Source organism: Drosophila rhopaloa, unplaced genomic scaffold (genome assembly GCF_018152115.1).
Source record: "Drosophila rhopaloa isolate 14029-0021.01 unplaced genomic scaffold, ASM1815211v1 contig_2, whole genome shotgun sequence".
Classification (NCBI taxonomy): domain Eukaryota; kingdom Metazoa; phylum Arthropoda; class Insecta; order Diptera; family Drosophilidae; genus Drosophila; species Drosophila rhopaloa.
The window spans coordinates 26,375,427-26,400,720 of record NW_025335083.1 but is presented as its reverse complement, the minus strand read 5'-3'; the positions used below and the strand labels follow the sequence as shown (position 1 = coordinate 26,400,720).

Sequence of the window (25,294 nt, the reverse complement as noted above, 5' to 3'; positions counted from 1 at the left end):
AAAGCTTCGGCAAATGTTGTGCAAAAGTCCAACTAGAATCGTGGAGCTTGTGGAATCATTATGCAGGTATATAGCCATTTGTCAGGTGTTCAGGTCAGCAAATCTGCTGATGCTGGAGCCAAAGAAGGTCTTCTGGCGGGGAGTGTCCCACTACCCCAACAACTCCGCCTCCTCGCCTTCTCTTTGTTTGACTCGAACAAATGATAACCGCCAAATATTTGTTGATAAATGTTTGAATATTAAATGAGCAACGTCCGACGACGTTGAACTCATCGCGCTGGCATGCATAAGCCAAATATTTATCAGCCTAGAAGGGGCCAGACTAAAGAAATACTGATTTCCCAGTTCTACGGCTCTAGTAGTTGGGGAATACAGATCCCACGGTTCGGGGGCCAAGATACTAATCGAAATTTGAATAACGCTCTCGAGTTACCAGTGGCTTCAAAAAATCTTACAGCTCACACACTATTAAGAACAATAAATTCCATGAATTAGAGCTGTGCCTCCTAATACAAAACTCGAAAATAATATTAGCACAATGTGGGCCAACGAATTCCGTGATAATCGGAAATAATATATAATATTTGTAGTGATTGAATTAAACCTTATTTTTATTTACTAGTTGTATTAAAGAAGGGCCATTTGCTTTTATTACATTTTAAAATGTTTTTCAGAAAGTGACTTACAAAAACAGTAGACCATCATGTTTGCCTATTTTCAAATGTTTAATGCAAATCGAGATACATTTTGCTGTCGTGTATATACATGTTATTTGTATCTGTATCTACACATCTACCGGTATCTCTATCTCTATCTTGTATTTGCTCATTTCCGTTTTCGAGGAGAGTTTCGTTTTCTTTTTGGCATTGAATTCGCGTTGACTGGGCTTATCAGCCTTTGGGTCAAAATGCGTCAGCGTTTGCGAGCACTTGACGGATTTTTTTCATTTTTTATCACAGACTTGCCAGCGACTTGCAGCACTTTTTTACTATTCACCTGCCCCTCAAACGAAGTGACTAGTTAATCGTTGGCGGATTCGCCCCGTCCGGCAGCAGGTGCCTCCAAAGTGTCAAGATGATCTCGTAACGCGACTCTCAATAAGCCAGCCACACCTGACAGCTGCAGATTGAGTTGTGTTGAGTCGAGTCGCGAAAAGAATTTCGCCGGGGCTCCCAGATACTCCAGATATTTCAGACACCCCAGAACCAACCCAAGACCACCCCTCCGCACGAAACCCTCTTTCCCCGGCCTGCACAAGCTGAATGAACTGAAATGTGAACAGTTGCAGCTCCTAATATAATGCTTTTTAGATCAGTTGAGATCAAACTAAAATCTACTCAATATCATCCCCAAAAATCTAAAGATTTTAAATCACCGTAATAGTTATCTAAAGATGAACTTTAAAATCTATAAAAATGTCTTTGCTTGTATACCAAAGCTTAATATAAATATTCTAAGGTTTTAACGTCTATCGGCTTATACATTTATTTATAAGGAAACGTGTGTCATGTGTGAAATTGTATATGAACCTATGTACATATGTACATTCCTCACCTTCCACACGCCTCTGTTTAAACAAGTGTTTTTTCTGCGGTTGTTTCAAATACTCCCCAAAACTGTGTTACCATAATAATCAAGGCACCCAACCCCCGGTTGTGTCCGCTCTTTAACCCATGGGAACCAAATACTTCACCGCCAATCCATTGATAGCCGAGGAATCGATGTCTAGGTTGGATGTGGGTAGACCGCAAGAGCAAAAGCACCATCATTTTCGCCGTTTGACATGGAGATGCAGCTTGGCTGCCCCGAGTCTTTCCTACTTTACCCCCCCGATTTATCCCATCCCCCAGCCCATATAAAAGATCATTAAAAGCATAAAAAAAGAGTAACCAAGCAAGGCACCAGCTACTGTACGGACCTTGGTTGATTTTGTCGATTTTTAGTTGCCACACATCCCCCTCCACACAATGTTCCTCCATGTTCCCGGGGAAAAAATCTCCTCCGAAGGAAGAAAAGCACAAGAAAGACCGAAACAGGTAAGTCAACAACAGCCAAGCAATTTGCACTGCGGAAAAATTGTATTGGTTTGTATTTAATTCTGGCAGTCTTAAACTTTAAACTAACAATCCATTTGTACTGATTTATAAAACGCTTAAGGCCTAAGGAATTTGGTAGAGTAGGATTTAGATAAGACGAGAAAGCGGGTCCAAATTAATATCTTGGTTATATTCGATTTTTATTAAGCTTCGTTAACAACTTTAAACTAAAATCATTTTTAAGTATTTTTATTTGCTTCAAGTGTCTGAATATTGTTTAAGGACCTAATTACACTTTGTTACATTTCATATCAAGCAGTTTTTTAGTGTATACATCCGTTCTGGCTGCGCACGCGCGATCTTGACGTCGGCGTCCTCTGCTGCGTTCGGTTGCCTTAATAGTGTGTGTGTTTTGTTTCCTTTTTTTTGGGCCTTGGGGCCTTGGCAGCCTCGAATCTCGTGCCTCATGTTGCCCTTCTTCTTGCTGTTAGCCGGTATTTACTGGGTAGCAGAGGAGGGACGTCTAAACAGGAGCTTAGCATATTAATATTACTAACAGTTTTTGAAGTTCTGAAAAAGAATTGAGGTGAGTTGCTCAGAGACAAATTTAGAGCAGGCAGCATTCAGGAGTTGTGACTTAAAAATATTTTAAAATTTTGCTGTACAGTATTTCTTGTATATTTTCATATTGTTCCACCCATTTAAATTTATATTCCCGAGACTTAAAATCCGTAAAGAAATTTGGTGCAGCTTGGATAACAAAGCTTATCTCTATAATTCCACAGTTTTTGGGTAAAACCAAGTCGAGTGCGTTCCTGTGAACTGTTGCTGCTGCTGATGATGATGACGATGCTAAAGATTGCAATCACGTTGCGCGCAGCGTTCAGAATTTGTATCTGCAAGATACATCTGCGACTCCTCGACTCCCTGCTCCCTGAATTTCATTTCACTGGAATTTATTTAGAACACATTGTTGCTGCTGCTGTTGGATGTTGCTGTTGCTGCTGTCGATGTTGCTACCGGGGGCTTAGCAGGACCAGCAGAAACACAGCAGCAACATGCTGCATTCCAAAGCCCAAAAAAGGCAAATCCCAAGCTACAGCAGCGGCAAAATCGATTGGCAGCCTGAAATTTCATTGCAGTTTAGTCGGATTCCCGCTCGCTGACTAAAAATTGAGAGAAACGAGAGAGAACAGATCAGATCGGTTCGAATAAATTGAATCGAATCGAATGAGATGCAATAGAGTCTCGATGCCGACTGGAAATGGAGTGAAAGTAGGGTAGGCAGATTAGACTCTGCTTTGAGACTATGTCTTCGACTCTTTAGATGGGATCTGACTCCAACTTGCGAATCTGTAAACACATCCCAGACACTATTGAAAAAATACTTTCATGTTATTATTTTACCATTCTATTTTAAACAGTGATATATTATGTGGTGTTTAGGTAATTCGACTATTTGTAACCCAATTTTTAATGGAATCATGTTTATGGATTTATTTAAAAATGTCATTAGAAAATGTGGAATTGTCTGGTAAAAGGTTTAGACTTTAAAGTTTAACTATTTTTATCTTTTAAAGTCATTATCGCAATCCTGACATTTCTAGAATATTTACAATTTTCTCCAAGCGCACAGCATTCCACATTTCACATAAACAAACCTTCAAGGGGCAGGAAAAGGTCAGAGTTGAAATTATAGCTTGGTCCGAGCAATCAACTGTGGAATTACACCCATTCACCCACCTTATATCCCCTACCCAAAACTTATTTACTTTCAGTGACAACAACAACGAAGCACAAATGCCAACGTTCCGAATAGGAAGTAAGTTAGTGTAACAAAAGTAATAAAAATACCTGGTACGATGATGGGCTGAGCACGAAGTGGTGAAAGAGGGGGTCTCCATTAACATTATCGTGGCCAGCAGAAATATTTGACCATAATAAAAAGAATACAAAGCGAATCGAATCGAGCAGCGAATCGAAGTGGAAACACAATCGTCTACTCATCGAAACTTACGATACCCTTTATCGAGAGTGATAAGGTGTACGGTGGGGCTAAACTGCATGCTTAGGATTGGCAATGGAGCAAAGGACTACAAATGTCCTTAATTACACACAATTAATTACATCCTGTAAATTGTAAGGAAACTGCTGTACATTTAGATTCCAAGAGTAAACTGCGGAATTATCCTATTAAGAAACATCTTTTTAAAGCGTAGACACTGCTTATTGTAAATGAAATCGACAGGATAATTGGTAATTAATAGTAGCCGGAGTTATCGATACTATCCTTAAGGGCAAAGAGATTCAGCGGTTGTAGAGAAGAAGATTACCAATTCAGACTATCCCTAGTAGCTGCAGTACTCTGCAAGAAAGGGTAGAAAGTATGCGACAATCGGCGATATCGACAAGCGTTCGACTGCAATGAAGCGTAACGAAACACATCAGAAACAGCAACACATATGCACCACTTCAGAGGGTTCGGACCCGCGTCATATGCCAACTTATTCAATAAATTCCAGGCCTTCTTGCCATATCATCATCGCCAACCACTTTTGGTTCTGGCCAAAGCCGAAAAACCGAGGAATTTTGAATAGAAAGAGGATCAATAGCAGCTGCTCTTGGCTAAAAGATCATTTTGTCAAACAAAAAGAAGAAAAAATGAAGGCCAGAATGCGCGCCAATTCCGCAAGAGAGATTCTGGATCCGGAGTTTGGAGGCTGAAATCGACTTCAAGGAATTGCATAAAAAATCTTGCTTCTTTCTTTCTTTTTTCGCTCTCCTCGCTGCGGTCGAAACTTTGGCCTCGACCAGGCTCCAAACCTCTCGCACAGACACAACTATATAGAAGGTATATCTACACAATGTTGACCAAGAACGTAGCGCCCAAAAGGCAGCTTACAGCAACAACAACAACCGGTCTTAGAGAACCAGCCACCAAGCGATCGACCAAAGACGAAAGAATAACGAACGGCAACAAAAAAAAAATAAAGGAAAAAACAAGAATGAAAAGCTTTGGCTCCAAGAAGTCGAAGATGAAGTTACTCTAAGATACTCGATAGTATTTCGGTATCAAGCTTTTTCAAAAGTTAGATGTAATTTTAGATTTCATATTTAAAATTTGTATTACTGTATACTATCATTAATATGATTTAACTCTTTATGTTTGCAAAATTTGTGTTTAGACCATCGAAAATAGAGTATATATAACACAGCAAAACGCATGGTACACTCAAAGAAATCGAAGGCTATGCAGAAAGTTCCCATCGTTCCCCCGCCTCCCGGCTTGCCCCGCCCCTTTGCCGCCTCCCCTGACTTCAGTCAACAAGAAGACGACCCGACCCCGACACCGACCCGTCAAGAACGTGCTCTCTCGATTCTCGACTCTCCGATTCCAAGTCTTACTCCGACTTCTGAGCAAGGGCGTAGCCACAAAACTTAGCTTAACTAAATAATTGATAAGTTGTCACTTTGGCATAGGGACCCATTTTTTATTAATTTAGTTTTTCCCGAAAATGTAGATTTTTTTTCCTTGAATAGTCAAAAAGTTCCCTCTTTTCGCCGCCCCTTGAGGGGCGTGTGTAAGCCGCATATTTAAAGCAGAAGCAGAAGGAAAAAGGGGGGCGGGGGAGAAAAAGCTAAAGCAGAAGAAGGGAGCAACAGAAAAAGGAAAACAAAACCCACGAAATAAATAATTTCGAGTGCGAGAGAGAGAGAGAGAGATAGTAAGCTATGCTGAGGAATGCGCCCAAGTGACGATATCGTAGCAGCAGAGGACGCCGGCTGAGGCAGGGTCTCCAGACCCTCCGACCCCCTCTCCGTCTATTTGGGGCTCTGGCCAGGGAGTTTATTTTTAAGATACCCTCATCGATAGCCATACAAACGCGATGGGATACTAAAGGTTTGATTTGAATTCTGCAAGCTTTCAATGGTTTTATGATGCCCCATAATTGTTTACGATTATGGCCACTTTGTGAACTTTGTAAGGTCTAGAAGTCGGCTAAAGAAAGAAAATTAACGCTGTGATAACTAGGTTTTGAAATGATTTAACTTGTATCTAAAATTCTTGAAACAATTACTTTTTTTTAAGTGTTTAAGTGTATCCTCAAAAACCAAAACGACTTCCTTTGGTATAAATAAATATTATCGCATTACTTACTTATATTTAATCCCGCCTTAAGTTTTAAAGTCTTGAGCCAAATTGTTTTCATTATGTTTATCCATTAGTGGGCTGCAAATCTGATTGATATGAATCTTAGGTACCCCCATTTGAACCTAGCAACTTTACAGGGTACCATTTGAGCCCTTGAGAATCGTTAGCTCCTTGATTTTGCCTCCAAAGGGTTCCACATTCCAGTGGCTGTAGAAGCCCCTTTCCATTCTACCCCTTCCCCTTCGGCTTCTCGCGAGATAAACCATTGGAATTCCACTCACACTCGCAATGGCATAACACACACACACACAAAAAGTTGGCTACTGGGATTCTCCTTTGGAATTTGTTTTTCTTTTATTGCTATTTACATTTTCAGTGACTGTTGTTGTTGCTCTTGGATTTGTGTTTTTCTTTTCGTTTTTTGAGATAGATGTAACTGTAACTGTGTGTGAGTATTTTTTTTGTTTTTTTTTTAAACGTTAACGACGATCTCTTTAGCTCTCTATTGCTCTCTCCCTATCACTATCGTCGCATTCCAATCTCAAATCTCACCAAGTGCTCTCTTTTCTGCTCTCTTTTCGTTAAATTCGTGGTTCGTTCAGTTTTGTAATCTTAGCGAGCGGCAATTTTTTTACCTGTGACGCTCAAAATCATAAATGTTTTTGGTTTTTCAAGATTTTTTCAAATTAAAAAAAGATACATTAATTTTCCTTTAGTACCACCTGCCAGAATATTGATCGAGTGACATTTGTCACTTGCTGAAAAGTATTTTTAGATAAGTCAACACGACACAGAAGATTGCGATAAGATACTCACTGGTTAAAAAATAGCATATGCTTTAGACAACTTTCATTTATTAAAATGGCGTTTATAATTCTTTGCGAGTTTTATAATTTAAATTAAAAACATTCATAGTAAAGTAAGCTGTCCCGTTTTTTAAGTAAATGTATAAAATTTAGTAAATCCCTAATTTCGATTAAATTGAATTTAAAATGAATACTTGTCCATTAAGTCGTTTGGTATACTGAATATCTAGTTGACTTTTTCAAATTAAATAAAAATGTATCTTATTAAATTAAAAGTTTTGTAGCTGTCAGCAAAACTTTTAAGATCCCTTTTCAGAATGATTAAAAAAATGTAAGTATTAAATATTATTTTTAGTTTTAAAAATTTGTAGACTCTCTCGAGCTCTCGCGCTCTCTCTCTCTCTCTCTCTCGCTTACTTGAAGTCTGCGCTCAGGCTTCGTTGAGTTTTTCTCCGAAAAAATCTATTTAAGCAACCTCGCCTGCTCACTCTCCCAATCTTCCAGCAGCGCGCTCGTCGAGGTTCGCGGACAAAGCAACTCCGGTTCTTACGCACTCTGCTAGTTTTCACTCCATGTTAACGATTCCACTCCACGTCAACGGTAACCGAAATGATCGCCGGGATAAAAAAGCATGTGGCTTCCACTAAAAATATGAATATAGTTTAATCAATTTACTCGAACCTTTCGGAAAAGTTAATCTGCAGATTGCGCACTTACACACTTGCTTGTTCAGATACGGATACACACACACACACATGTACGCACACATAGATACAGTGGCTCAAAAGTGAAGTTCGCTGTTCACTGAAACAAAAAAAACAGCGCGTTTCGCATTCGCTTAAATTACAAAAGTATTTTTGTTGGAGTGTGCAACTAGTGCTGTTTTTGGGAAAACGCGCCTTAAAGCCACGAAAATAACTCCGACTTGCTGAGATCAACTCAAAAACCAACTCCAAAAAGTTGGCGCTGGTCCAAAAAAAACAACCAGCTACACCAACAACTGGCCACTGGAAACTACAACAAATAAAGCAGGCAGCAGCAAAAACAAAAACAACAACCCAGCAAACGGCATTCTTTCGCGCAACAACAACGACTCCGAAGAGAGAGCAAACACACACAGATACTGCTCTCCCGCGCGTGTGTGTATCGTAGTGTGAGTGAATTTTGATTAAAAAAATTGTGCGCTCTCCCTCTCCCACACTCAGCCCCACAACCCCCAGCCCCTCCCCCTTCCAACGACTCTGGAATGCGGCCCGTTTGCTGTTGACTGCGCAGTCGCAGCGCACGTCGAGGAAGAGGTCGGAGAACAACAAAAACAACGCAAACGAAACGAAAATTTTACTGTTAGGCATTCATCGATAGCCGAATCGATAGATTTATACAAAAGTGTATAAAGAGTGGGCTAAAAATAATTATAACTACAACTTAAAAACTCAATTTTTGTGGATTACGCGAAACATCAGCAGAAGCAGAAACAATGCCGACATTTGCACCGGCTTAAGGTAAGAAAGGAAAATGTATATAAAGTATACGTATATACCCTTATGGGGCCTATTTCCACGGAATTTTAATGACTCCCCGAAAACGGACTTATAAAGCAAATGGCAAACAAAACAAATGCCAGCGAATTTCTTATCTGCCAACCATAAAATCGCCTACGTCCAGCGATTGTTTAACTTTTCGTTGTTGTCACCAGTTTTAAAACTTTTCCCCTTATTTTGCGATTTAGACAATTGTGCAATTAATCCATTTTGGCTCTTGAAACATTTGATAGTTAAAAACAACTTACACACTACAGAGGGTATAGGGAAATTTAAAAGTTATAATCAATCTTGTGACCTACTTTCATATTTGGAATATTACTTAAAAAGTTATTTGGTTCCAAAGATCAAAGAAAATCGATTATAGGGTTTTCAGTTCTCAACCAATAGGTTAAAGCTCTATAATTCGAAGTCTTTATAAGATCTTAGTTTTATAGCAATGCCAAATTTACACTTCTTAGCAAAATAAAAGTATTTATGTTTTAAGTGAATTAAGTGCTCGATTATCGGGCAGTGCTCAGGTGGTGCTTAACATGTTGTCTGAAAACGATCGACAGCGGAACAATTAATTGAAAATGTAAGTCACCTATGGGGGTGGGGTTCTGTTGTTTGTCCCGGGTTTGGGTTTTCAATCGACCATCGGGATCCGAGGAACAATAACTGAAATCGGAGACCGCCCAGCAAACACGGCAAGCACAATCAGACATCTCGAATGTAAATCAGCTGCGAAAGATAAACAAATGGTGAAAAACACACGCTTTAGGTATCAGGCTATGAGCTTTAAGCGGTTAAAACGTTTAGCGCTAATCGTTAAACGATTTTGCACCAGGCAATTATACATATGGGTAACTATATCTGCGGACAGACGTATCTGTATCTCAACATGTACACATGTATCTTTTGAATCGTAGTTGTTGTCTTGCGGTTTTTTTCGATTGAGCACTGACGTCTACATATCCATCCCCATATCTAGCCACATCTACACACACTTGACTTGAGGCCCTTGGCTTTCGCATTGAAACTGACAGCCCCAACAGCAATAATAATAAATACTTAAAATAATAATTTCGTAAACCAAAATTCCTGCACGCAGTCAATATGCGTGTGTACAAGCCACAAGTTCGGTTGCTGTTGCTTCGAACAATTCAATACAACAAATTAAACAAATTTTGAATGACAACCGGAGTCGAGGTTGAGATAAAGATATAGCGACCCAACAAACTTGGCGTGGCTTTGCCAGTTCATTCAGTTCGGGATAGACTACGGAATGACCTTTAAGGGGCACTTAAGTTCGAGGATTAATAACTAAAAATTTCAAGCTGACTTGAACTCGGTATAGCCCAAGTCATTAAAAGTTTAACTTATCTTTTTGTTTGTACAGAAGTGAATTTAAACAAACATGTTTTTTTAAAGAAACGAAATCCTGATAATCCTGATAACTGTTCGAAAGAAATAAAGCTACAAACTTTAAACAACTTATATACTGTTCTTTTATAAAATCTTTTTCTGATAAGTTATTTGAACTAGTTTGATTGTACATAAAATAAATAAATAATTTAAAATAAGCAAATTAATTCGGAGCCCACCGCAGCAATTTAAGTCAACTAGAAAATGTACCGGTGAATAACATTAGTATCGCCTATACCATTTTTTTTGGGATTTATACAGTGTTAAGAGAGCAATCGCCAAGTTAGCAAATCTTTACACTACTAGAAAACTGTCAAACCAAGGCACCCCTTTGGCACTACTAATTTTTCTAGGGTATTACGGCAGGCATAGTTTCGCACGCCTTCGATTTGTCATGCGGCGCACGTTGCGGCTTCTTTTTTCTGTCTTGCTGTTTGCTGCTCTCATTGCGGAGGCCATCCCCTCCTTCAACGTACCACCTCCGCCCAGTTGGACATTTAGGAGGGGTGTGGTGCAAAATGGTGCGGAGAGGTGCAGAGTGGTGCCAAGATAACTAAAGCCAATCGACGACGTGTGCGCTGGATACTTTTGGCCCACTCCGCCCTGATGGTTGCTCATCCAAAGCAACCATTTGTATTATTATCATCGGCTGGGACATTTCGCGCATTTCAAAGACACCAAATTGTTTGGCCATAACTGGCACAACAAGTGGAGTCTCGGAATTCGGCCGCTGTTTGGTTTTGTTTCTCTGTCGCTTCTTCGCCTCGTTTCTATTTTCTCCTCTTCGTTATTCATAGTTTGGCAAAAAGACGCCGAGTTATTCGCCAGTTGATGGTATAGTAAACCCCACAAACAGAAAATATCTTAATAATATTAGCTCCACTTGCTTTCACAATTTGTTTATTTTGGTTAACATTAAACCAATATACTAATGTATAAGGTGTCTGACAGTATAAAACTTTTACGTACTAATTTGAGAGATTGAGCTGAAGGTCTTTCTATAGACAAGTTCCTTAAATGACTATTTTTTGACCGGGGCAAATACCCAGTGATGGCCGTTTCGGGGACGTTTTTCTCCGTTCAGTTAGAGATTTGTTGAGGCTAAACCCATTTGCCTGACGACAGCCACACCCCTTTTGGAATGACACTTGTGGACCCCGTTCTCAATGACGCGCATCCGCCGCGTTGGCCAGCGTGTGAAAATGCCACCAAACTGATCCGAACTGAACTATTTCTGGCCGTCCCATTGACGCCAGTTTTCCGTTCTATCGGTAATTAAAAGGCCCAGACTTACGTAGAACCCGCTCCGGTTTTCAGTCCATTCCGGTCTCACCAGGCCAGCTCATGAGCAAAATATTCCACGTCAAAAGTTACCGCTCGCCGATCGTCATTCATTAGTTGGCGAGCTGAGAGCGCTCGAAACACTTTCAATAGAATGCGAATCCAGTTTGAGAGCCACTCGGTATTCATGCACTTAACTCAGACTCAAAAGATCGCCGTTTCTTAAAGAAGAGAGGTAAAAAATGGCTAAGAATCTCTCGACGGAGTGTGTGGGCTGTAAGGTGATTCTTAGACGCTTTCGCTTAAAAGAGAGAGACTCAAGGCTTGATCGAGTGGGGTTTTGGCATCTATTTTGATATATTGCATCAGATACAGGGCCTATCGAACTTCGATATAAATGATCATATTTACAATATGTTTATTATTATATAATATATTTGTAACAAAAAATTAAACCTGTACAGATACCCTGGGTTTGTCTATCAGCTTGATAATCCCCAAGATCTCTCTAGATACATTTTGATTCACATTCCTCGCATCTCGATTTTACGATCGTTTACGCTGCCATGTTTATTGATTTGCCCAATGCACACTCGCACTCGCATTCCGTGCTGAAATCCATATGAATATTTTCTATTTCTTATTCCGTTTCTGATTCGTTCAGCATTTCAATGGGTTGCACATGCGGTTAAAGAGTTTATTGTAGTCTTGGCTCTATAGGTCTAGGTTCCAGCACCTCACCTCGCCCCCCAATCCACAATTCTTTGCACCTCTCAAAGGTCTGGGGTCTGATCAATCGATCGGACGATTTTTGCGATTGTTGGAGCTCAGTTGACAAACACACGCCCCGAATGAGCTCAGTGCAAAGGCATGTGCAGTTGTCATAGCAGTCCGTTGAAGAGGGGCTGAGTGGACAGGGAAAAAAGTGGGTATTATTATTATAATTAATTTGAAACTAAATGAAAAAACATTTTAAGTATGATTTATACCTATTAGCTTTACAATTTCTTAGCTTCGGAATTTCCAGGTATATGCACCTTTAAAACACCTAAAACTTAAACATAAAATTGTTTGCAGTGCTGGCCGTATGAATTGCTGTCGCAGCACAACGTGGCGTATGCGGAACGTAACTGCTTCTGTCCCAGCCGACTTAATTCTCTGCCTTTCTTCTTTCTGTACCCCTTCGGCATTCGCTTAGCCAGCAGAAACGAATTCATTGCTGGCGCTTGCGCCATTTAATTGACTTTGGTCGCGGCAGAGCCCGTGGGATTTTATTGCCCCCACTCGCAGTCCTCTTTCTCCGCCAGAGTCTGCATTCCAAACGACTCACTCCCGAGCTACAACCTCGCCCCTTGCTTAATAATAAACAAAATATTTATTGCCATTTGCTAATTGTTGATTAGCGTGTCTCTTGCGCTTGCTCAGCTCCACTTGGCTCGCTTCTTTGCCACGATTTTTAATTACCAGCAAAACAACACAGAAACAAAAGTTTGACATCAATTGGGTATTCGTAGGACGTAAGTTATTGATGTCTGAACTATATTAAAAATATATGTATGTATTTTACACTTCTAGTTCCTCCCCACATTACAATTAGTGACAGGCCGATGCAGGCACATAGATTTGTTTATTTTGTATTATTAAAATATTAAACTTATGTTATGACTTAAAATAGTCAAAAAATTTTTCACTCTTAAACATGTGAAAGCAATATGTCGGCATCCGTTTCAAAAATATGAACAATCATAAGATTTATTATCGTATGATGTCAATTTTTCTTCTTGTGTACCTATTGCCCCACCTCCTGTTGGCTTTGATAATTAGCGTCGCCACGGCTTTCTTCGCTTCCCGCTCTCATTAGACAACGGAATGCGGATAATTTGCTATGATTGAAATTGTTAAATGCTTTTAATTTGTTTGCATTTCGAATTAAAAACGCTTTTTGCTCTCGCCCCCTTCCGTTGACTCATCCTCGAAGAAAACGTGATCACACATATGTATGTCTGTAGTTTATTTCGGTTTTTGGTTTTCGGCATTGACGATTCCATAATGACCGGCATTGTAGGGGGCTTGAAATTCAAGAGAAATGTTTGCGAGGGTCTTTCTTCGAAGCAGTCTTCAGCGGAATTATCGCCTCACTAACATCATGTACCCATTGATCAAGTCGTTCGACCAATCTTTCCAACCCAAAGCCATTACTTCCGGGGAAATCTCACCCATCAAACTGCGATCTGTTTGTTGTAAATGAAAGATCAATTAAACGTTCTTTCTCATTAAGGCCATGATTGTTTCCTTGGGAATTCCCATACATTAAATGCAATCTTCTAATTAGCTTCCTTTTATTGTTATAAGAATTGATAGGATCCCTGCGTTAAAGTCAATTTACTATTTTCTTCTTTTATTGTGTAGCTAAATTACATATTATTAATTTTAAATTCCAAGATTCTTGGGAACTGGCAAAGAATAATCAGTTTGCATCATTTAATGATAAAGCAATTGTATTTATTATATTAATTCAAGTTAAATATAATTGAGAAAACATTTCATAGTTACATTCATTATTCTTAAAAAATTCTTTATATTACAAAATTTTTATTGATAAGTAGGTAAACAGTTTTAAATGTAATTTCTTTAGCTACTGAATAAAACCCTATTTCTACTCAACATTTAAGTATACGTAAGTGATAGCTTAATCTAGTTCCTCTTGAGAGCTCAAAAGTGTAGATTTTTGTTTTTCACCGATAAATTCCTCGTTAATAACTCAATCGGAGCACATTAGAGACCTGGAATTTCAATTCTCGTTTCGTAATCGTCGGTGATCTGGCTTAAAGTGTGTGTCTGAGCTTGTTCTCCAGAGCTTAGCCTGGTCTAAGGTGCGCCTGGAAATCGGCTTATATATAATTGCTTTTCAAAAGCTTTTTTGGGGAGACCTTTTAGATGAGGGGACGGGTGTTACGTTTGCTCCCAGATATTCTTCGGTTTCTAATTTATGTCAAATGTGCGCTTTGATTGATGATCGCTTTTCGGTACGGAGGTGGCGGAGGCATTCCTAATTATATATTTTAAGTCAGGGCGGTTCTGCCAGCCTCTGTTTCTTTCTGTGGCATGCATATACTACTAGCTCCCTCCACCGCCGGAGTCCGACTCTCGACTTGGCTCTGAATAAATTTATTGGACGTTGATATTTATTAGACACAGAAAATGCGCCAATATTGAAATTTATGCGTCTCCACCGGGTTGGTAGAAACTGTAGTCGCTGCTGCTGCCGGCGCTCTATACAAAAAAGTTGATTTGATTCGATTTGATTTTAATTTATGCATAAAATACTTTTCTTTCATCACGAGGCTAGTTTCGGTGTCTCTCTCTCTCTCTCTCTCTTTGCTCAGGCTTTTGAAACTTTCTTTAACTGAATTTTAATATTTTTATGCCCAACGCATCGAGAGGGGGATGGAGTTCGGCTGCCACGCACGCACTGCCTCAAGTCCCCAGTCACCAAGTATTCACTATTCAGTTTTCTGTCCAAGTCCCCTGCCCGCTAATCAAGTTTGTTGTCTAAGTCTTTCGTTATTGATTGGTGAAATTGTTCGGTAGTCGGCGAGCCCAAAAGAGGCGGGCGCCATCGCCATCTTCCGCCTTTCGTCTCCAGCTCTGTCTGAGGCGGCTCCAGCGGCATCAATTTGCCTGAAAGAATGGTGCCTAACCGAGTCGATCGAGTGGCAACTTTATCGTAGTTTGATGAGCCAGAAATGCGGCTAGAAATGACGCCTGAGATGGTCCGATTTATCTCTGGAATGCGACTAAATTTCATCTTGAAATGGGTTATTTTGAAATTATTATATATCCCCCATAAAAATGTAAATCACAGAAATTACCTAAATCTATTTGTTTTCATATATCAGCGGTATTTAGTGCTTTGGATTACTAATCTTAATCTATCGATTTATTACCCTAAAAGAACCTGATGAACTAATCTATTGTTTTCTGTTTTACACAAATAGCAACGTATTTTGAACGCGCGCGCTGTATACGGAAAATGATGCAGCATGCGAGCATTTTGCACCGTCAGCGCGCCTTTGGAAGTATGCGCGTCTTCAGCCGAGCAACTATCACCAGGCTCGCGATTCCTGGCCCTGAGGTAAGTGTTAAAGGCGGAAATGGCTACCCGAAAATCTGGTTGCTTAATTTTTGTGTTATTTGCAGACTTCTGGGGCAGCAGCAGCCGAAAACATTGTACTTCCTAGTCGATGCCAAGAGTCGGGTTCGCGAGGTCTACACGCAGACATGTCTGCACTTTGCCACGCAAGGGATGCTGGACACCGAACTCTTCGGTCTGGCTGTGCTCATAGGTGAGTTTCAGTTTCTGGGGTTCCAGGTTGTATCCAGTTCGTTTCCGAGCCGTGGAGTAGCCAAATGCCATCGATAAGGCATGAAAAATACAACTAATAAACATAAACCAGTCCGCTCTAAAAGCTGCTCATCATCATCAAAAGCAGCAGCAGCAGAAGAAGAATCAGCCTCCATCCTCCATGCTGGCCAAAGCGATCTGCCAAAACACATAAAAATACCAACACAGCGGAGCAACACAAAAAATGGCAGAAAAAACGAACAAAAAGCCAGGGAACGCGTCGCCTTCATGGCGAACAAACAATTTCAGGAACACAGATGGGGGCCCAGAAAAAGGGGGAAGGTGCAGGGGAACAGACACAAGACGCGTGTTCAGTAATTCAGGTAGCCGTCGCGCGTTGCATTAACACAAACGAATCGAACGACAGCCAAGGAGGATGCAGTTTCGAGGATGGAGGATGGAGCATGGAGGCTGTATGATGGAGGAGCCCAAAGCTCCGGAGCCTGAACTGAAACTCGGAGAACGAGCAGACAACGTCTTTGGCATTGGCCTCAGATATATGCGTTCTTCAAAGACCCACGAGCACACACAAACGTGGCGAAGATTGGGTCCAGGGCAGAGCAAACGAGAAAGGAGTGAAGAAATCGATTTTCTCGAAGACGAAGTTCTGTTACTCTGAAAAAGGAAGAGCTTTAATAAAAAATAAACAAAAATAAATGTTTACAAGAATTTATACTTTAATCAATGTGGCTCTTATCACATATGATTAAGTTCTGATGAACTTTAAGAGCAAGATTTTTGATCTTAAATATCTCAATGACTTATCCAGTATAGCCTATATTTTCATTTTCGATGTCAGATCTCAAGAACACAACACGTAAATTTTCGAATCTGGTTGGCATCAATTTCGTGGCAAGAGGCAGAAGAGCGTGGAAGTTGCCTCAACATCTTCAGCAAAGAATTTGGTATGCAGTTCGAAGATGGAGTCGCTGCTGGAGCTATAGAGGCAGCTTTAACTAATTCTAAAGATGGGGCTGGGCATGCCAACGTCCTCGCCTCGCAGAGAATTCCTCTGGCTCAACTATGAAATTGGCAGTTTGCATTCTGCTTTAGAGTGTGTGTTTTTTGCTTGGCTCTGTGGCCCAGGATTCTTGCCGATGTCAGTTGACAGTGTATTTGTGAGTGGCATGCGGTTATGTTGTTGTTTCTGTTGTTGTTGTTGTTCTTGGCCGGATTCAGGTCCGTCCATCGCTGTCTGCGCTTCCTGGGGCCCCGCTTTCCCTTGCCCAGTATTTCACGCCGCACTCTTTAACCAAACTCAAAACATGTGAACACTGAAAAATATATATATAAATATATAGTATCTTGTAAAAGCAACTCAATACCCATTAACATAATATTATTTGTTATTCTATTTCATTAAGACTTAAAATTACTCTTTGAATATTTATAATTAGCTTTCGAAACAAGAAAAAATATTGGTAACCGCCATAGAATTTGTATAAATCCAGTTTTATTGGATTTAAAAAGTATTACTTCTGAAGAAAAGTGGAAAAAATTAGTCCTTCTTTTAGTGTATCCTTCGGTTTTTGGGTGTCGTCTAAAAGTTCTCAACCCCCTAATTTTCAGTGTACCCCTTCTCTTTTGAATAGCTAGCCTGGAATGTTTGCTTTTGCCCCGTTTCCGAGTTCTTTGCCTGAGTCTTTCGATTTTATTCGGTATTGCCCTAAAAAAGGAGACAGAAAAAGCCAAAATGATGTCCCGTCTGCGTCCGTTGATGGGGATGGAAATTAATTTCAATTTTATGGCCGGCCAGCGTCGATAAATTTCATCTTTATGCAAATTTTCGCTGTTCCTTTGGCTTCGCAGCCAAGACTCACTTTAAGTGGCACTCGGCCGATGGTAATTTGGCAACATTGTCATCCCAGTGGCCATCTACTCACTCATCTTACCCGATTGGTGTTATTTTTAGGCTGATGCATTTCTTGGATTCCACTGCCGCATTCCGGGGCAGGAAGGAACCTTTTTGGTTTTCCCTTGGCTCATCATTCCCCCGCCCCTTTTTTGCAGGCCCCGCCCCCTTTGTAGCTGTAATCTGTAGACCAGCATTTTCTTTTCCATTTAATGTTAATGGCTCATAATCATTATTATATGGCGTTGGCTGGTTCGTCTTCGTCTTCAATCTTTGGACTTGGACACTCGGCCTTGCAGCGGCTGCCGTCCTCCTCCTCTTCCTCATCACCAGATCCTTTCCAGCTGCTCTGCCTCTCCTCTTCGGACTGCGTGCATCTGATAACATCGGAAATTAAAATTCTTTTGGTTTTATGTTTTTTTTGTTTCTTCGTTCTTCTTTTCCTTCAGCCAGTTTCGATGCACACACACATTTATCTCTGAGGCTGCTCGTTCTTGGGATACCCTATAAACTCCACATTTGCCCTCCAGGCAGAGTGTAAAGTGTAATACATAATCAAACAAAAAAGTTTGTTCTGATATATGGGTGATTTTATTTAATATAAATGTAAAAATGTTTACTTTAAAATATTTATAATTCAAGTCATGTTTTCAAATTGTAGTCTAGGGTATTCTTTCGTCTAGTTTTACCTGTGCCTTTCTTCTGTTTTTTTTGTGGTTATTATGGCCACTCAAACTCGGACTGCAACCTTCTTGAAAATAAATCTGAATCTTAAGAATGCCAGGCCATGGCATTGGGCGCAGCTGTCTCGGACTCCGTCTTATTCTCTTTCTCCATCTCCATCTTTAACTTTAGACCCCATCTCTAGACCCTCATGCCTTCCTTCTCCTGCCATTACCTCTGGAATTCCGCCGCTTGATGAGCCTTTTTTCCTGCTGCCTATGCTTTTGAGGCTGTAATTTGTGGTGCATGTGTTTCAAATTGAAGATTTATTTTGATGCCCCTCGAAACCCTCCTCCACAAACCCGTGTGCGTGCGTGTTAATTGTGAGCGCTGAGGAATGCGATGGAAAATATGTTAATTATTAGGTTTTGGCCGCTGGGGGAGCGGACAAGGTAGAATGGAACGCAGGGATTGCGTGAGGATCCGGATCCATCAGGCCGCCGAGTGTTTACCTCAGATCGGACTCTTCTGGCCTTCACACCTGCTCGTAGAACAGAAGGATTCCGATTCCAGCACAGGCACGAATTCCAATGGAGGTCCGTTGGCCGAAAAGTCCTCGGGTGGAGTGAAATTTGAATGCGAATGAAATTTCTTTGAGTTTCGAGGTTAAAAACTGAGGCTTAAAACCGAACGACTTGCGCTTCAGCTGCCTCTTTTTGCAGCGCTGCTTACCTGTCTTTCTACCTGTTTTTCCCTCTTTCTCTTCGCTTTTTTTGTTGCTGCGTTTTGGGCTTGGTATGCAACATTCGCTCTCGCTTTGACTCCGTTCTACACTCTGCAAAATAATGAATAATATAAAATATAAATATTTAACCTCGTTGGACTTTTTTTAAAATCTAATTTGAAGAAATACATACGACAAATAATGTATCATTCACAATTTAGCTTAGAAAATTGGGAAAGTTTGATTGGTAGTTTTTAAAGTTTTATTTTTTGAATTTTCTTCGAGTGCTTCCAACTCGAATGCCTCTTCTTCCCTCTCCATCCACTAGTTGCCACTTCCACTCCAGCTCCACGTCCACAACGTCGTCATTGATAGGCACTTATTCGGTCGCTGATTATTATGATATTGTTGCTGCTTCTGCTGTTGTGGATGCTGTGCTGCCTCCATTCCATGGCCCCCTTCAACCTACTGCCTGCTTTTTTCATAATTATTATTTTTCATCTTGCTGCTCTTCATCTCGTATGCAGGAATTCCAATTTTTCGTTCGATGAAGTGTGTGTTGATTTCGTTGTTGTTTTTTCCCTGCCTTCTCAAGCATTACCGACATGCCCTTGGGCCCTTCTGCTGGGATCGGAGCTTTATAACACGGTACCGGTACCGGTCTCCTCTTCTCCAAGCATCGGGCAACGGGCAACGGGCCTTTGACAGCCTGACGTGTCGTCATCATCATCGTCTCCATCTGCCGGAGACTCCGACTCTTGTTGATGTCAATGGGTTGCTTGTTTATTGCCTGACAAACTGACAGAAGTCTGGTCGGGGTCCCGATTCGCGACAGGAGAGCAGGCCTCTCTCGCATAGTCGAAAGTTCATTTAAAATTTTGATTAGTGACCTTGACGGCATCGCGCCAAAAATTGTTTTAGCCCAACCGGAAATTCGCGGGGAGAACGTATCCCACTTGGTAAATAATTCAACATTTATCTGTTTGCCTCAATGGGCTTATATTATTGCTCGTGTTTCGTTAAAGGACGAACTAACTTTGCCTCAATATTTTGTCCTTAAAGCCGAAATGTTTAAAAATTGAAGATTGACTAGTTACGTAAGGATATTTTTAACCTTAAATGTAGTTAATAAACTTTATTTCATAAAATAGAATCATAATAATCAATTTTGTTACCTTTATATTATTTATTCCAGATGGAGAGTACATGTTCGCAGATCCCGAAAGCAAGCTTTCCAAATACGGCCCGAAGAGCTGGCGATCCTCGCACACACACGTGAGTACATAGAATATAATCAAGGTGATTTATCAAGTATATGATATATATGTTTATTTCAGGGCCTGGATGCCAATGGACGACCGCTCCTGGAACTACACTTCCGTGTGCAGTTCTACATCGAGAGTCCGTCCATGCTGAAAGATGAGACGTCCCGCCACAATTACTACCTACAGCTGCGCCACAACATCCTGCAGCGCGATTTGCCGCGAGAGCAGGCGGAGCAGGCCTTGGTCTTCCTGGCTGGACTGGCTCTTCAGGCGGATCTGGGCGATGCTCCGCCGGGATCGGCTAATTCTAAAGATGATTCGGGCGAGGAGACATCGACATCTCCGTCTGGAGGGAGCAGAGGATTGAGTGTCACCACAACGCTGCCCAAGATCAGCAAGCGTGCCAATGAGAGGATGCTGCGGCTCTCCACCTATGTGGCTTCCACATCGAAGAGGGAATCGATCCCGCTGCCACCCACTTTGCCACCGAATGGAGCGGACTACTATCGGATCGAGGATTACCTGCCCAGCGGACTGCACACTCCCTGGGCGAGAAGTGCAATGAGAGCCTGTCACCGGGAGCATTTGGGAATGGCCACGGCTGAGGCCGAGCTGCTGTACATCCAACAGGCTTGCAGTCTCCATGAAACCATCAATGCTCACATCTACAGGATGCGGTTGGCCAAAAGCGAGCAGGGTTCGGGGAGTGCTTGGTTTGTGGTGTATGCCAAGGGCATCAAGATCCTAGGGGGAGAGCGGACCACCAGCTCTTCCTCACCCGAAGCCACCACCTTTCTCTGGCCAAATATCACGAAGCTCTCGTTCGAGCGGAAAAAGTTTGAAATTCGATCCGGAGAGAGCAGGATCACCTTGTATGCAGCATCCGACGAGAAAAACAAACTCCTACTGACCCTCTGTAAGGACACCCATCAGTGGAGCATGAAGCTGGCAGCCAGGTTGAAGGAGGTGTCCAAGCGAGAGGAGGAAGAGGCTGCCGAGTCTCAGAGGCTCCATGCCAGTTACGCCTGTTCCAGAAGTCTGCTGCTTCCATACAAAAGTAAAAACGAGCAGCGCATTTCGGTGATCTCGAGCACCAGTTCTAACACCACCTCTGGGATTGTCAGTGATCGAGTGCACTCCGAGGATGAGCTGGAGATCATGATCAATACACCACCTGCTCCCTTGGCTGCTCCGTCTACGGAAAGTCTGGCCTTGGCTCATCTTTTGGACAGACCCAGTGTGAGCAGGCAGACCTCCAGTGTGGGTCAGATGTCCCTGAAGGATTTGGAAGAACAACTGGCTGCCTTGAGTGTGAGGCCACCAGACACTAATTCAAACGGAACCACTTCCATAACGAACATCTCTGTCCAGAGAAATTCCATGGGCGCTACGGCCAATGATTCCTCTACAGCTACAGATTCACCGAGCTCCCAGCACAACATTGGCTCCCAGTGCTCCTCCACCTGCAGTACCGTGGTGGTAACATCGCCTGCCAATGGTGGAGGTGCTTCATCATCAGGCGCTCCGGTTCCCGTGCACTCCACTTCTTCCAGTTTGGAGCTGGGCTTTAGTCACACCGCTCAAAACTCAGCCTTGAGCGAAACGAGTCCCGAAGATTTTCTCTCCACATCGGCGAGAGAGGAAACGGAGAGTGTGTCAGGGGCATCTGGAGTCTATACTTTAGCCCACGGAGCTCCACCCACCGAAACATCGGGCGTCTACACCATGCACAGTAGTGAGTTAACCGGACAATCCTCAGAGATGGCTGAGTCCGAAAAGAGCTCTCACTACGGTATGTTTCAGCCCCAAAAACTAGAAGATAACCATGTGCCACATCCCGATTCTATAGATGGAAAGAAGCGGGAGGAATTCAGGTTGCGATCAGATTCCAATATCAGTACGGGGAGTTCCTTTAGAGGCGATGGCAGCGATCCAACGGATAACAAACATTCGCTGCTCTCCGCCGAAGAGTTAACCAACCTGATTGTGGGCCGGGGTACCTATCCCAGCCGGAAAACGGTTTCCAGTACCCTCCACTCGGACTGTGATTACGTGACCTTACCAATGGGAAATCAAGGAGGAGCGGAAGTGGATCATCCAGAACAGGAGTTGCCACCAGCACCTCCACCGCCCTACAGCGCCAGGCATGAGAAAACTGGTCTCTGTGGCCCACCCATCGCCAAACCAGCGCCCAAGCCCATTGCTGTGGTGGCTCTCAAGCCGGATACGCCACCTTGCAGTCCCCCAGTTCCACCAGCACCGCTTCCGGCACCACCAGCGGCTCTGCGAAGAAGAGATCCACCGCCATATTCCAGCTCTAGCAAGCCCAGACCCACATCCCTGATATCCGTGAGTTCCTCGGCAAATCCTGCGCCCAGTGCCGCGGGCTCGATGAGTTCATTGAAGTCCGAGGAGGTGACAGCCAGATTCATAACCACCAGGCCACAGATAAGCATCCTGAAGGCCCACACCAGCCTGATTCCCGATGGGGCCAAGCCAAGCTATGCGTCGCCGCATCACTGCTCCTCGGTTGCCTCCTCCAATGGATCGGTCTGCAGTCATCAGTTGAGTCAGCAGTCGCTGCATAACTCGAACTATGCCGGCAGTTCCCAGGCTTCGCTGCATCACCATCATGTGCCAGCGCACCACCGACATTCCGGATCCGCTGCCATTGGGATACCAATAGTTCCTTACGGTCTGCACAAGAGCACGGCTTCGCTGCATCATCAGCAGTCATGTGTACTGCTGCCGGTAATTAAGCCGCGACAGTTTCTGCCACCACCCCCGCCCAGTTTGCCCAGACAGCCGCCGCCACCGCCTCCGCCAAATCATCCCCATCTGGCGAGTCATCTTTACGGGAGAGAGCTGGCCAGGAAGCAATTGGAACTCTACCAGCAGCAGCTCTACAGCGATGTGGATTACGTGATCTACCCCATTCAGGATCCAGCGGTTAGCCAGCAAGAGTATCTGGATGCAAAGCAGGGATCTCTACTGGCTGCAATGGCCCAGGCGGCACCACCACCGCCGCACCACCCATATCTGGCCATGCAGGTGTCACCAGCTATTTACAGGAGCACCCCCTATCTACCCCTAGCTCTGTCGACCCACTCGAGATATGCATCCACCCAAAATTTATCGGACACGTATGTCCAGCTGCCGGGGCCCGGGTACTCGCCCCTCTACTCCCCCTCGATGGCCAGTCTGTGCTCCTCATACGATCCACCACCACCGCCGCCCCTTCATCCGGCCGCTCTGGCAGCGGCAGCTGCGACGGGGGCCAGCGCCTCGTCCTCCTCGATGTTTGCTCGATCGCGATCAGACGATAACATTCTGAACTCGCTCGATTCGTTGCCCAAGGGGAAGCGGCTGCCGCCGCCACCACCACCGCCGTACGTGAACAGACGGCTGAAGAAACCACCCATGCCGGCGCCCAGTGAAAAGCCACCTCCAAGTAAGCAGCCAAATTTGTCTGTTATATACCACCAACCTCGTACTTACCTCTCCGTTTGCAGTACCCTCGAAGCCCAGTTCCAGCATGATGAGTCTGCTACCGCCCCGTAAGCCACCCACGCTGAATCCGCACCACGCCAACTCACCGCTGACAAAGACCTCCAGTGGCGCCCAGTGGGCGGGTGAGCGTCCGAGGCCGGATTTGGGTCTTGGCCTGGGATTAAACAGGGGCAACAACAGCATACTGGCGCAGCTGCAGGCTTCGATGGCCGCCGAGTCGCATGCCCAGGCTCAAGCTCAAGCGCTGGACATTGCTTTGCTACGGGAGAAGAGCAAGCATTTGGATCTGCCGCTGATCTCGGCGCTCTGCAACGATCGCTCCCTGCTGAAACAGACCAAGGTGATGGGTAATCCCAAGACGGGTCAGGAGATACCCACCTCCAGTTCGCAGTCCTTGGGAGCCACCACCAATGGTGGTTCCAATTCCTCTGGCGGAGGAACGCTAAGCAAGGTCAGGAAGGGATCCACCGTAAGCCACCGTCATCCGCAGGACAAACTTCCACCTCTGCCTGTCCAACAGTTGGCAGAGGCCAACAACTATGTTATCGATCCCGCCGTCATGATGAAGCAACAGCAACAACAGCAGCACCACAAGACCAGCTAGACTCGTGATGCTAACCGGGAACCGGAAACGGAAATGGAAATTGGGTCCAAGACAACACTCTTCTCTCTAGTTCGATTGCTGTTCGAAGTGCTAATGTATTTGTGTGCCCATGTGAAGAGAGCTTTAATGCGTTTGGAAATTTGCATAGATCGAGAAATGTGAAGAGTTTATATATTCGATCACAGTGTTTCGAAGGGTAGATATTCGCTGGGCACAAGGGTGTTAATCGTAAACCCACCGGAAAAGATCAGTAAACAGAGCAGCAGAAACATTTACATCATAACAGGAACTAACATGCATTTAACTAACAAAGTCAGTTTTCAGTTGAATAGAAAAACAAATAGGACCAGGATATGAGCTCTCGCAGAATACACCTAACAGTGGACACAAAAAACAAATCTTTTGCAGTTTTCGCACACAAAACTAAGTAAAAAAGCCGCTGAAACAACTGATCAACACCGAGTCAATATTTAAACAAATAAGACGTAGGCCTAAAGTAGCCAGTTTTACAGCCACTACAGAAGCAGGACGTCAGCAACTAAACCTCAAATACGCATTCAAATAATCATAACCCAGTCTAGTCACATAAGGGAATTGGTAACGTAGCCACAGCACAAGCCACAATGACACACCATCGGAAACAGAGAGAGAAAAAGAGAGTAGAACAAAATGGGAAGCAACAATACTCAAGTATAAAATACGACCACTACTTAATTAACTAAACTACATCGTAGAACTTTAGTCTTAGCTGCAAATACTTAGTTAGGCCAGACATGCGAATACTTAACACTAACTACTTCCGCCCAAACAACTGTGATTGATTTTTATTTAAACTTACACTAAATTTACAACTATTTTAGTCAGCAAGAACAACGCATCATATAGCTATGCAAATTTTTTAGTACGTACCAGTCGCTCCTCACACAAAACACACACATACTCACAACGAATCGGGCCAGCAAATTGGTCGAGTAAAAAACGTTCGAACTAATCGATTTTGAAACGGTTTTAAACGGTTTTACTCGATTTGATCGCTGGACGAAAGGA

At 43.0% G+C, this 25,294-nt stretch overlaps 1 protein-coding gene across 1 annotated transcript; it reads left to right on the top strand.

Moving 5' to 3' along the window:
* The first annotated feature begins 7,505 nt into the window (after positions 1-7,505).
* On the top strand, positions 7,506-25,228 carry LOC108049094 (protein expanded). The gene is made up of 6 exons (XM_017130153.2): positions 7,506-8,497; positions 15,223-15,359; positions 15,425-15,570; positions 20,064-20,143; positions 20,206-23,584; positions 23,646-25,228. Exons 2-6 carry the CDS (start codon positions 15,268-15,270, stop codon positions 24,245-24,247), a joined length of 4,299 nt encoding a protein of 1,432 aa, XP_016985642.2. The 5' UTR covers positions 7,506-8,497; positions 15,223-15,267; the 3' UTR covers positions 24,248-25,228.
* Positions 25,229-25,294: the final 66 nt, after the last annotated feature.